This window comes from Periplaneta americana, unplaced genomic scaffold (assembly GCF_040183065.1).
Source record: "Periplaneta americana isolate PAMFEO1 unplaced genomic scaffold, P.americana_PAMFEO1_priV1 scaffold_85, whole genome shotgun sequence".
Lineage (NCBI taxonomy): Eukaryota > Metazoa > Arthropoda > Insecta > Blattodea > Blattidae > Periplaneta > Periplaneta americana.
This window is the reverse complement of record NW_027185566.1, coordinates 239,397-253,712: the sequence shown is the minus strand read 5'-3', so window position 1 is coordinate 253,712 and position 14,316 is coordinate 239,397. Positions and strand designations below refer to the sequence as shown.

General features: G+C 32.9%; 1 protein-coding gene across 1 annotated transcript; it reads left to right on the top strand.

Moving 5' to 3' along the window:
- Positions 1-602: 602 nt before the first annotated feature.
- LOC138694245 (2,3-bisphosphoglycerate-independent phosphoglycerate mutase-like) lies at positions 603-2,150 on the top strand. The gene has a single exon (XM_069817775.1). It carries the CDS (start codon positions 603-605, stop codon positions 2,148-2,150), a length of 1,548 nt encoding a protein of 515 aa, XP_069673876.1.
- The last annotated feature ends 12,166 nt before the right edge of the window (positions 2,151-14,316 follow it).

The following is a 14,316-nucleotide window of genomic DNA, read 5'->3' as shown; positions in this document are numbered from 1 at the left end:
AGAAAAGGGATTTGTTTATGCCTTACAACAAGATTTTCTTGACAAAATGTTTTCTCCCAGAGAAGATGAGATATTACTCCTTTATAAACAGGTTTTGCTTTCTGATCCAAAAATCTTTCAATCTCCAGCTCAGCTTTATGTGATGAATATCACCGCTGTTGAGCCTGTGAATAAAGCTAAAAAAGACCAACTTATCAAAGCCTTAGAGAGAGTAAAAGATTCCATTAACAGAGAGCCTGAATTAGGTAGAAAAGAAAGACTTTTTGTTTCTGCTATTCAAAAATATTCTTCTCCACATTTAAAAAATACCAATGTAGTAGGTCCACTGGACGAGACACTCGTTAATGAGGATTTTCCAGAATACAAAGAACTTTTTAATCTAAAAGCAGGTGGAATATCTCATGTTCTTGATCAGGATGGTTTTATCCGTTTGGTTTTTGCAAAACAAAAAGATGAAGGTGAAATAAAACCTGTAACCACCCCAGAAATCAAACAAAAAATTATCAATATCATTTACGATACGAAAGGAGACATTCTTTTCCGCTCTTTTTTACAAGACAATCTACACAGTTTTGACGTAGAAATTATGGGACAATAATCTTATGCAAAACACAAATAAAGTGGCCTTGATCATCTTGGATGGTCTCGGATTATCCGAACAAGTAACAGGAAACGCCGTAAAACAAGCAAAAATGCCCACTTTTAATACCTTATGGAAAAAATATCCACATTCTGAACTTTTAGCAAAAGGATTATCTGTTGGGCTTCCACCAAAGCAGATGGGTAATTCTGAAGTAGGGCATTTAAATATTGGTGCTGGACGTATTGTTTTTCAAAGTTTAACTCAAATTGATAATAGTATTCTCAATGGAGAGTTCTTTAAAAATCCAGCCTTATTAGAAGCTATGTTAAAAGCTAAAAATGAGGGTAAAAGTCTTCATCTTTTAGGTTTAGTTTCCCACGGGGGGGTACATAGTAGTATAACACACTTATACGCACTGCTAGAAATGGCTAAACAAGTGGGGCTGGAAAAGGTATACATTCATAGTTTGTTAGATGGAAGAGACACCGCTATGAGAGTAGCATTAGATGATATTACTGAATTAGAGGCTTTTCTAAAAGCTTTGGGTATAGGTAAAATTGCATCTGTGGCTGGACGATTTTATGGTATGGATCGGGATAAAAACTATGATAGAACCCAAAAATTCTATAATTCTATAGTTTTGGGCGAAGGGATAGAAGTACATTCTGCTTCCAAAGCTATACAAGACGCTTATGAACAAGGAGAAACAGATGAATTTTTAAAACCACGGGTTATAGTAGATTCTGTCAAAACTCCAGTAGGTTTAGTCCAAAATGGAGATAGTGTTATCCTGTTCAATTTTAGACCAGACCGTGTGCGACAGATTTCTCAAGCCTTAGGGTTGACTCATTTTAATGACTTCCCTCACCCTCCTTTGTCTATTTTTTTAACCACTCTTACCGAGTATCATAGAGATTTTACATTCCCTATTGCTTTTAAACAGCAGGAACTCTCTCAGACTTTGGGTGAAGTATTGCAGGAAAATAAAATATCACAACTTCGTGCTGCCGAAACGGAGAAATATGCCCATGTCACTTTCTTTTTTAATGCTATGAAGGAAGAACCTTATTCACTAGAACACAGGATATTAACCCCTTCTCTAAAAGTGGAAACTTATGATTTAGCTCCACAAATGAGTGCCAAAGAATTGACTCAAAGTGTTGTTCAAAAAATTCAAGAAGAGAATATTCAGTTCTTACTTTTAAATTACGCCAACCCAGATATGGTAGGACACTCTGGAAAGTTAGATGCCGTTATCAAAGCTCTAGAAACCGTAGATGCGTGTTTACGAATTTTACTAGATACTCTACAAAAACAGGATTTTGACATTTTAATTACTGCAGATCACGGCAATGCTGAACAAATGATAGATTCATTTGGGAACCCTTGCAAAACTCATACTTTTTCACCAGTTCCTTTCATTTTTGTCCCATCTTTGAGTAAATTTAAACAGACATGGGAAATTCAAAATGGAATACTTGCTGATTTGGCACCGACTATTTTGTATTTGTTCGGAATTCCAAAACCTCAAGAAATGACTGGAAATTCCTTGTTAAGGAGTATTTAATGTCAATAGATCATTGTAAATATATATTTGTCTCTGGAGGGGTCTCTTCTTCTTTAGGAAAGGGAATTGTTGCCTCCTCATTGGGTTCTCTTTTGGAACTACGAGGACTCAAAATTGCTTTTCAAAAAATGGATCCTTACATCAATGTAGATGCTGGAACAATGTCTCCTTATCAACACGGAGAAGTTTTTGTTACGGAAGATGGTGCAGAAACTGATTTAGATTTAGGAAACTATGAAAGATTTACCAACTTCAAAGTAAAAGAATCTAGTAGTGTAACTACTGGTAAAGTTTATCAAGAGGTAATTCGTAAAGAACGCCGTGGGGACTATTTAGGGCAAACTGTACAAGTAATCCCCCATATTACAGATGAAATTAAACACAGAATTCGTACCTTTGCAGCCAATCAACAATGTGATGTGGTTATTATAGAAATTGGTGGTACCGTGGGTGATATCGAAAGTTACCCTTACTTAGAGGCTATCAGACAGTTCAGAAAAGATGTAGGAAAAGAAAATGTCATTATTATGCATTTAACACTTGTTCCTATTGTCGGTGCTGGAGAAGCAAAAACCAAACCCACACAACATAGTGTAAGAGACTTAAGATCCATTGGATTACAACCAGATATTATTGTCTGTAGAGCATCTCAGGCTTTGTCTGACGAGGCAAAAGAAAAAATTGCCCTATTTTGCAATATTGACAAAGAAGATGTCTTGGAAGCCCTAGATGCTCAGGTTTCACTTTACGAATTACCTATTACTTACCATTTAGCGGGAATTGATGCCGCTGTTGTAAAAAAACTAGGCATTGGACAGCAAAAGAACCCAGATATTAGTTCTTGGGAAAAGATTATTTCTATTCTAAAAAAGCCAGAACATAGTGTCAACATTGCCGTTATTGGTAAGTACACCAAATTAGAAGACGCTTATAAAAGTCTATACGAAGCTATTATTCACGGGGGTATTGCAAATAATACGGTCATTCATGTTCAAAAAATAGAGGCAGATGAAGTTATTCTAGATAATTTACATCAAGTAGATGGTATCATTATCCCAGGTGGATTTGGGGAACGCGGTGTGGAGTCCATGATTCAAGTTGTTCAATGGGCAAGAATTAACCATAAGCCTCTTTTTGGAATTTGTTACGGAATGCAAATGATGTGTATAGAATACGCTAGAAATATTTTAGGTCTAACCCAAGCCACTTCAGAGGAAATTAATCCACAATCTCCAGAGTTGGTAATATCCTTAATGGAAAATCAAAAAATGCAACATCAACTCGGCGGTACAATGAGATTAGGAACATATAAGGCTCAGTTAAAACCTGGTACTTTGATTCATTCCCTCTATAAAAAAGATGAAATCCAAGAAAGGCACCGGCATCGTTTCGAATTTAATAATCAATTTTTACAATCTATGCAGGAACATGGTCTAATTATTAGTGGAATGTACGATAATTTTCTAGTAGAAACTATTGAATTACCAGATCATCCTTGGGCCATTGGAGTGCAGTTTCATCCAGAACTTATTTCTAAACCTTACCAGCCCCATCCGTTGTTTGGAGGATTTATTAAAGCATGTCTCTCCTCTCAAAAATAAAACAGCTCCCTCATATTGTTCAGGGAGCCATTAAAGCTTTGGTCTTACTCTTAATCGTTTTTATTAGTTGGTTCGGTTATTCTATTATGCCAAGTAAATCCGATTCTCATTATACTATTACCTATCCTGTTGGTAAAGGAGAATCTTTCAATATGATATTAAGAGATTTGGAAAAATCTGGGATCATTCGTTCTTATACGGCTGCTAAAATACTTCAAACAATTTTTGGATTTTCTTTAAAACAGGGGGAATACGAAATCACTCCAAATATGTCTACTTGGACTATACTCAAACTTTTTAACACAGGTGCTGCTCCGTTGGTTAAAGTAACTTTTCCTGAAGGATTCTCTATTGTGGAAATAGCTGCTCGTTTAGAAAATCAAGGCTTTTTAAATACAGATGATTTTGTTATGAAAGCTCACGATCCTTTTATTTTAGAAAAATTTAAAATACCAGCTACCTCAGCAGAAGGATATTTGTTCCCATCTACTTATTATATCCCCAAACATATTACTGGTCAAGAAATGGTTACGCTCATGATAAAGACTTTTATGGAAAAAACAAGTTCTTTAAGAGAGAATAAATCTCCTCAAGAAATCCAAAATATTGTCACACTAGCCTCCATTATAGAAAAAGAGGCAGTAACGGAAAAAGATAGACCTTTAATTGCTTCTGTTTTCTTAAACCGAGTTCAAAAAAATATGAGGTTAGAATCCTGTGCAACAATTATTTATATTTTTGAAGAGCGAGGAATCAAAAAAAATCGAGTCTTTTTCAAAGATCTTCAGGTGGATTCTCCTTACAATACCTATAAAAATCCAGGTCTTCCTCCTGGTCCCATTTCTAACCCTGGAATAGAATCTTTGGAGGCCGCCTTTAATCCAGCAGAGAGTAACTATCTGTTTTTTGTTTATAAAGGTAATGGGGAACATATTTTCACCGACAATTATAAAGATCATATGGATGCTTATAAAAAGTATATCCAATACCAGTATATGAAAAAAAACTAGGATAAGATAATATGAAAGATAAAATTAGTAAAAACCATTTATTAACTAGATTTATCCTTCTTTTTAACATTATTTTTATCACTATTACTATTATCTTCTTTATTCTTTTTAATAATGCTATTTTGGGGTTAAGTATTCCTTCCTATTTGCAAAATGTATTAGGGAAAATGAATGTTCTAGTTTTCTTTTTTGCATTTATCATTATTTTCTTGAATGCATACTTACTGGTCAATCACCTTTTTTACAATACAAAACAGTACTTTAAACTTGCAGAAAAAATTGATTTTAATGATCTTCCAACGACTTTAGGAATACTTAACAATCTCCCTTCTATTGATGAATATGGAGATTTAGGAAAAAGAGTAACAAAATTACTACGAGTCTATTTGAACTATGCAAATTTGATGAGAAAGAGACTCGCCTACCAAGATAAGAAAATGAAAGTTTTAATTGAGGAGGCCAAAATTCCTCTGTTGATTTTTGACAGAAATATGAGTAATAAAACATATGATCTCAGTTTTGTTTCTAAATCAGCTCGTCCTTTTTTAGAGCTAGAAAATTCTAGCTCAATTATTGGTAAACCTTCTAGTATCCTTTATTCTAAAGAAACAGAAACTCAACTAAAAAACATGGTCTCTCAAAACCCTAGAGAAGCAACCCCCATTCAAATGAGTTTTGTGACTACCATAGAGTGGATAAAACCTACTGATAAAGACGGTAAAGACACTTCACCCATATCGTTAGAAGTTTCTGTTATTCCTTTTTCTTTTCAATTTTCAGACGATTACCAGTACCAAGACAGTAAAAATAACCTTTCTAACTTTAACACCGTTATTGATTATTATTTCGTCCTAATTCACCAAAAAAAATCTGCCGAGTCTGAAGATGGGCTAGACCCCCATTTAGAGGAACAGCTTCATTCGATTATAGATCAAACTACCGAAAATAAAAACTTTTAAACTACTATAGTAAAATTATAGAAAATAAATTTGTATTTCCACCAAGAATATTGTTATATATTGGGTACAAAAATACAAGGAGTTTTTTATGAGCTTTACATTGGCTGCATTGCCCTATAACAAAAATGCTTTAGTCCCCTTTATGTCTGAGGAAACCCTAGAATATCACTACGGTAAACATCACCAAGCCTATGTGGATAATTTGAATCGTCTTTTAGAAAATCATCCACTTCAAGGCTCTAATCTAGACGAAATTATAAAAAGATCTTATAATGATCCTACTAGTGCGGGAATATTTAATAATGCTTCACAAAACTATAATCATATTGAATTTTGGAATAGTATGAAAAAAGAAGTTAAAATTCCTTCTACCGTAGAAACTCATTTAAAATCCGCTTTCGGTTCTTTTGAAGCTTTTAAAACTGAAATTGTACAAAAAGGAACAGAAGTTTTTGGTTCTGGCTGGGTTTGGTTATTTGTTAATAAAAATGGAAAACTAGAAATCGGAAAGTATATAGGTGGAACTAACCCATTGGCTATGGGAGATAGAGAAGTCTTAGGCTGTGATGTTTGGGAGCACAGTTACTATATAGACTATCGTAACCGTCGTGCAGATTATCTAAAAGCTTGGATAGAAAATCTAGTAAACTGGGAATATGTAGAACACAAAATGAAAATAGCTGGTTTGTAAACTAGTTTAAATACTGTATGTTACTCTATCAACTAGAATGACATACAACAAAAATAGATAAAAAATTCTTTTTCAACGATGTTTTATTGAAAATTAAACTTCCGCAAAAACTCTGCAAGTTCTACATTTTCTAATAAGCACTATCTTGTAAAACACTGGAGGAAGAGTTGCTTTTTTTACTTAAAGAGGTAGCTCTTTGTCCAGCAGTTCTTTGAATATGCTTGATATACTTGCTAGTATCTTCTGTTGTAAAATTCTTTTTTTTCAATAAGGTACCTTCTAAATAAATAAGATAGGGCATAATTCGGTTCATCGCCTCCTGCTCTTTTTTATTTTTGTTCGTCCCAGCATAGTACAAAAATTGTTGCATATACACAGGAATAGTGTCTCCAATGGTATAACCATACAAAAGATCACTCAAAATTAAACTATTAAGAACCTGCTGAGAATCACTCAGTTTATCAGAAAATATAAATTTTTCTACTCCTTGAAAAAATTGAGAATCCTCTGGAAAAATGTAATGTTGGTTTAAAAAAGACTTGAGATCCCCTAAATTATCAAATAATTCTTCTTTTAGTACATCTAGTGGATACACACGAGAGCCAAGCTCAATAAAACTACAGATACTTCTTTGATCTAGACCTGTAGTATTAACAATTTTAGTTACTTCATCCGACGAAAACCCTATCTTGTTATTTTCATTTTGGGCACTCATACAAGTTTGAGTGCTATAAACCATTGTATCCTTTCCCCAAAGTAAAGAGAAAAACACACACTGAAATAATAAACCTAGTAGTAATAAAAAATTTTTCATAGTTCCTCCCAATATTTTGCCTATTGATCCTTAATTTAACGGCATAAAATCAAAAAACAAAAGCTTTGAATTGATAAAAATTGGATTAACGGTTCTAATATGATATATTTATAAAGTTATTGCCTATTTTGGAGTTTTTTAATGCACAAATATTTTTTGGCTTTTGTACTATTTTTACTAGGTTGTAATAACATGGAATCTTCTTCTAATCAATCTATTTCGGCAAGTAGTATTGCTGATACTGCAGATAAAACCATCGTTCCTAGTTTAGGAAAGATATCCATAATACAAGATAGTTTCATTTTTTTTTCTCCCAACAAAAAACAAGGTTATTTCGTCTATCCACAATCCAATTTGGCTTTATTTAAAAGCCATTTCTTTATACAACTCAATATTGCAGACTTGGTTGTGTGTGGATTAGTCAGTAAAAAATCATCTAAAAAAACACTCACCGTACGAGCAGAATTAACAAAAACTTACAAAGGGGATGTTTCTGGAGTAGCATCTCTTTGTTCTGGAAAAAATGCTCGAATCTATATTTCTGACGGAAAAAATGAAACTACTATTGACACAAAACCTTTTCTAGAATTCAAAAGATTCAAAACACCCCGTCTGATCTTTCCTTATATTCCTTACTTTGGATTTACACTGAACGATATTGCTTCTCCTACCAATGATGAAATAAAAATTACCGCAAAGATTGAATTTTTTGATCGTGTTTCTAAAAGTACAATTACAAACTGCACCTACTATACCGTTAATGGAATAGAAAACTCTGAATGTTATGGTGTGCCTGTAATCTACCCAGAAACCGTATTTTATGGAAAAGTCTACAAATCTCAACAACTCCATCCTATCCGCTCCAATATAGAATATTTGGATAAAGTTGTGGAATCTTAATTTATGAAAAACCATAATAAGTTTTTTGTATGTCTCTTTCTTTTGTACATCCCCCATAGTTCTATGGCTGCAGAAAATTTCAATTTAATCAAGCCAGATCATGGAAGAACAGAAAGAAAATTGGGAGATATTTTTCTTGGTTTAAAAGTTGGTGGAGGAATTACGGATCTATTGAATCATTCCGTCTATAAAACACAAGATACACAAGTAATAGATAAAAAAATGTATTTTTATAATTTGGCATTTGTAGGAGAATTTTATCTCACCTCTTATGTTGCATTAATTTTAGACTATGGGTTACACTCACTCAGATACGATCAAAAAAATATTTGGAGTAATGGTCCTAACAGTACGACAAGTACCGAACAATTTTTTGAACAGTGGTTTAACCGTTTAACTATAGGCGGACGTTTTTTGTTTTGGGACATCTTTTATGTACAGACTGGACCCAGTTTGCTCATTAATTATAATGCTTCTTTCTTTTCCAATTTCTTGGGAGTTCCAGCAGATGTGAATGATACTGCAGGTGTAACTTTATATTGGCAGATGGGTTTAGGAGCTAGTACTATAGTAGGTTTTAAAGATAACGGAGAACCATTAATGACTATAGATGCAGGATTCTATACTTATATTCCAGTAGTAGGAAGTCTGGTAGACAATAAAAAAACAGTTAACGCTGGTGGTTCCCCTATAAGGGTAAAGACAAAACCATACCAATTTGAATTTTCATTAGCTTTTACTTTTCTTGTATAAAAATTTTAAAAAGATGATGATGCGTTAAATCTTTCTAAATAACGGCTTAAACTGGTATATGCCAAGGTATTAGGCACAAGATAATCCAAAGCTTTTTTATTTTGCAGATTTTTTAAATTAGGATCTGTTTGACCATCTGTTTTTTCAATCAATGCCATCACGGTAGATTCCATTCCCTTCTTTGCTGCTAAAATTAAAGCTGTGTCTCCATTTTTATTTTGATAGTTAGTATCTGCTTGATAATCAATCAAAGTCTCTGCAAAAAGTTCCTTCCCTTGAATAATAGAAAACATAAGTGGTGTATTACCATTCCCGTCTGTTGTATCTAAGGGTACCCCTTGTTCAACCAAATCTTGCAGTAAAGCTAGATTATCATGAACAATCGCTAAATGTAATAATGTTTTTCCAGCCGAAGTTTGATAATTGGAATGCAATGCTCCTTCTTCCATCATACTGAGTAAAGTGGCATTGTCCTGTTTTTTTACTAAAGATAATACCATCTCCTCCGCTGGGGAAGAAGTAGAATTGCTACAGGACAAAAGTAAACAAGAAAATACCATAATTAATTTTTTCATATTAGATAAATTTACTATATTTTAGTATAAAACAAACTTATTAAGGATTTTTTATGCGTTTTGTACCTATCTCTTTTCTTATTGTTCTCAGCGTATTTACAGTATCCTGTAAAAAAGAAAAAAAACCAGTAGATCCTCTCTCTTATTTACAACTCATCCAAAATATTAACAGTAGCAAAGAAAAAGAACATTCTAGAACTCAGTTGGTCTCTCTAAAATCTGTTGGCAACATAACTACATTAGTTTTAGCATTTGCCATGGATTCTAAAATTCCTCAAGATGCAAGTAAATCTCCATCTAATGCTTATGGAATTAGATTCACTCTACAAGATTCCCTTTTACGCTCAAAAAGAATGGGTGGTGGGACATTTGTGCTTAAATTTAAAAAAGTGGGGAACCGCTTCTCCATCCGAAATTTTAAAAAGGTTGGAAACACAGTAGTTCGATATCCAGAATATAGTGTAGATTCCATGGATACTATTGTGAATCCAGAAATTGTTGATATCAGAGATACCAAGTCTAATTCTTGTTTATTGGTAGGTTGTAATGGCTTTTTAACTCCTATTAAACCAAGAGTGTACAGCATTACATTCACCTTCAAAAACATCGGCGGTGACGAGTGGTCTGTAGATCACGGTTATCTTAATGAAATAGAAGAAACAAAAGAACCTTCTAAAATATTAAATACTACTGCTTCTGGAATTAAAATAGATTTTCCTTCTACTAAGCTAAAAGGGTCCATTCCAAACTATGAATTAGATAAACTTGGAGTACTGTAGGTTGGGATTACTGAAAAAGAAAGCCACATACTGATTTTGTCTTAGTGGCTTTCTTTCCCTTAGTCTAACGGATTCTCTCCTGTTTCTCCGCAGTAGATACAGGTAAATACGGCAGATGCTCCACTTCCTTTTACGGCGTCCTTAATATCCATTTCTCTGTGGCATTTAGGACAAGAAATCATATTGTCATTCATAAACATACCTCCATACTCTTTAATAAGTCCAATACTAGAATATAACAACAATTACTCCAAAATTTCAGAATCTGTACTTAAATCTTTTTTTAAGAGAGCAATAATTTTTCCATTTTCTTGACTGATGTATACTTTATTTTGAAACAAGGTAATAAAAGTATCTTTATCTACCACTACAGAAGAACTATGTAGAAGTTTTAGAGAACTGTCGAAAACTCCCAGAAAATTCTCATCATTTTCTTTTTGAAAAATACCATAAATCAAATCATCTTCCACTCTAATAATACCTGGAGCATAAATACTTTCTTCCCCCACAGTAACAATATCCAAAGATTTCTTATTCAAAAGAGCCAAATGACTCAATTGTGATTTTGGATTTTCTCGAGCAATAACAACTACTCCATTGGAGATAATATCAAACTGATTCCCCGAAATAGTGGCTAACTGAGAAACCAAACTGAGTTTGTTGCTTTTGGCATCTATCATAGCCAATTGGCTGTCTTTATACGGACCATTATAGTAACCGACCTTTTTTAAATAATAAACAAAATCACCATCTGTTCTTTCAGACTGCATAACTTCACTTTTTTGTTTATTCGTTTCCTGAAGAACTTGAGCTAAAGTAGGTTTTTTTTCCTGTGGTTTATCACTTGATACGGAATTATTTTGTACTGCTGTCTCTTGTCTATCTTGCTCGATTTCTTTTTTTGCCTCTTGTACCTGTTTTTCTTGTTGAGCAATTATTTTCTGCTTCTCTTCTAAATCTTCTTTTTCTTGAGCTACTTTTCTTTGTTCTTCTTGATTTTTATTCAGTTCCGCTTGTATCTTTTCCTTTTCCTCTGGGGTTTTTGCATTTTCAAGCTCTTGTTCTAGTTTTTTTTGTTTTGCTTCTAACAATGTTTCTTGATCATCCAAAGCTTGAAATTGTTCTTGCAAAGCTTGTTTTTCTGCCTGTAACTGATTATTTTGCATATTATTGATTGCTTCTCTTTCTTCAACTCCCTTCCCAGGTTCTTTTTTTAGAGAATCTTGCACATTAGAATTTCCTAGTTCCATAACATCAGCCACCCCCAGATTATTACTAAGTGGGATAAGAATTTGTGTCTTCCCAGCCCAACTACGATAATTTTTGGCAAGTCCAACTTTCTCTTCAGAAATAAACTGGAGAACTTTAGGGTCATATTTGGTTTTTACATAATCCAAATTATTCCTGTACAAAGCATTATAGTAAGTAATAAACACAGCCAATGCTAAAGCATCATTGGTAGAATAACCATAAGCTGATTGTAAAAAACCACTGATCATAGAACGAATATCTCTAATTTTATTCGCCCTAGCATTTTCTAAAAGCGAAAATATATCTGCACTATAAGCTTGCTCGGAATCACTACGAACTCTTCTAACACTATATTTGTCTACATAATTCATCACTTGGTTATCAGGAGCATCGGCTAAAAATCGACCAATATTTCTCACTTGTTCTCGTGTATTAATAATTTTTGGTCGCCCAGTGTAATCTTGAAATTGAACAGGCTGTGCAGATTTAACTTCATCTTCTGCTATAGAATAAACTCCATAAGCCTTGGTTTGATAAGTACTCACTATCAGAAATAATCCAAATATTAAAAATTTTTTCACAAAACATTCTCCCTATCTATTCTTTTAAAAAATAAAATTTCTCTCCGTTTTTTTATCGGATAAAAGGCTAAATAAAACAAGATACTCAATCCCATAAAAATCCAAAAAGCTTCTTGCTTAAAGGGAATTAAAAGCACTATCAAAACCCATATTAACTGAAGGCTGTACCAGTACCAATTTTTTAGCAAGATAGAATATACAATTCTAAAATGACAAAACTTAAAAGAAGAAAAATAAGCAGAAAGAATCGTATTCTCTTTTTGTAAGTTCAAAAAATAGTCCACAAAAGAAAATTTAATATCAAAAAAGAAATACCCTAAAACCAACAGCATTGTAATGGTTACCTGAATATTCCAATTGGAAAAGACAAGAAAAAAAGATTCCATAGAGTACCCCTTAAAATAAGAAAGTAGAAAGAAAAAGACTGGAACAAGAAAAAATACAAAAAATATAAGAGGGACAAACATCAAAAAAAGATGAATCACCCGTTTGATAAAGAAAAAACCCATCCACGATATCCAAGAAGACTGTAATATGTTTTCTTCAAGATGTTGATATAATAAATAAGAATAAACACAAAAATCATAATAGCTCAGTAAAACTAAAAACACCAAAAACCAAATTATAAAACACTCCCAAAATAAAATAGGATGTTTAACTATATTAACAATTTGATCTAACCCTAACAAACAGCCTAGAACTATCCACAGATAGGAAAAACAAAAAATTCCTATCAGGCTTAATAAGTGATTTTCAAAAAATTTCATCATATACTCTCTTTGGACTCCGTTCATAAATTTATAAATAAATTTACCGTCATTGGAGTTTTTTCAGTAATTTTTACTATATGAAATTTACTGGGAGATCTATGTTATTTTCAGAACTTTTTAAGTATATCCCCTCTCAACTTCCAAAACATTTACAAAATCAGAGATTTCGTGCATTACAGGTAGATTCTAGAAAAGTTTCACCTCAAGATGTTTTTATTGCACAAACTGGATATACTACCAACAGCCACCAGTTTATCTCTGAGCTACTGGAAAAAAACATTTGGATTATTAAGGAAAATAATTATTTTGTAGAAAATACTGATCCAAAAGTTCTAGAAAGGATTATTTCCGTTCCCTCTACAACACATATCCTTGCCGCCTTGTCTAAAGCTTTTTTTGGAGATCCAGATTTATCTATAAATATCATTGGAGTTACTGGAACTAATGGAAAAACGACGACTACTACTATTATTCATCAAATTTTAACCCAGTTAAATATAAAAACGGGGCTTATTGGAACTATCCAAAATCAGATAGGAAATCAAATCATTCCTTCAAAAAATACTACTCCAGATGCCTTTCATCTATATGAACTCCTTGCAAAAATGAAAGAATCTCACTGTCAATATGTAGTTATGGAAATTTCTTCTCATGCTCTTAAACTCAAAAGAGTAGAAAATCTGGCTCTAAATACCGTTCTATTTACTAATTTAACTCCAGAACACTTAGATTTCCACAAAAATATGGAAGAATATTTATATTCTAAATTTTATATTTTTGATTTATTAGCACAGAGTCCTAAAACCGATAAGTATGTTATATACAACCAGAAATCTTCTGTAGCTTCAAAGATTCGACAATACACCCAAAAATTAGGATTACTGTCCTTATCATTTTCCGTTTCTAATCGTAATAATAACTCCCCAGCAGATTATCATTCTATTATTACTCATTCAAATATTAAAGGCACTCAATTTGAACTTTACCATAAAATAAAAATTTTGACATCCATAACAACTAATCTACAAGGAATTTTCAATATTGAAAACATCATGGCAGCTATGTTAACTTTAATACAATATTCTATTCCTCTAGAAAAAATAATACCTATCCTCAATCATATTCAGGTTCAAGGAAGATTCCAAGATATTACTCCAGATTTTCCATTTAGTGTTATTATTGATTATGCACATTCGCCAGATGCACTCGAAAATATTTTAAAAACGGCAAAAAATTTACAGCCCAAAAAACTCATTATTATTTTTGGTTGTGGCGGAGATAGAGATAAAACAAAACGCCCTATTATGGGTCAAATTGCTTCGGAGTTATCCGATATTGTTATCATTACATCGGATAATCCAAGAACAGAAAATCCTTACCAAATATTAAAGGATATTCAAGTTGGAATAACAAATAAGACTCGTTTGATACCCATTGTCAACCGCCAAAAAGCTATACAAAAAGGTCTAAGTCTTATGGAAA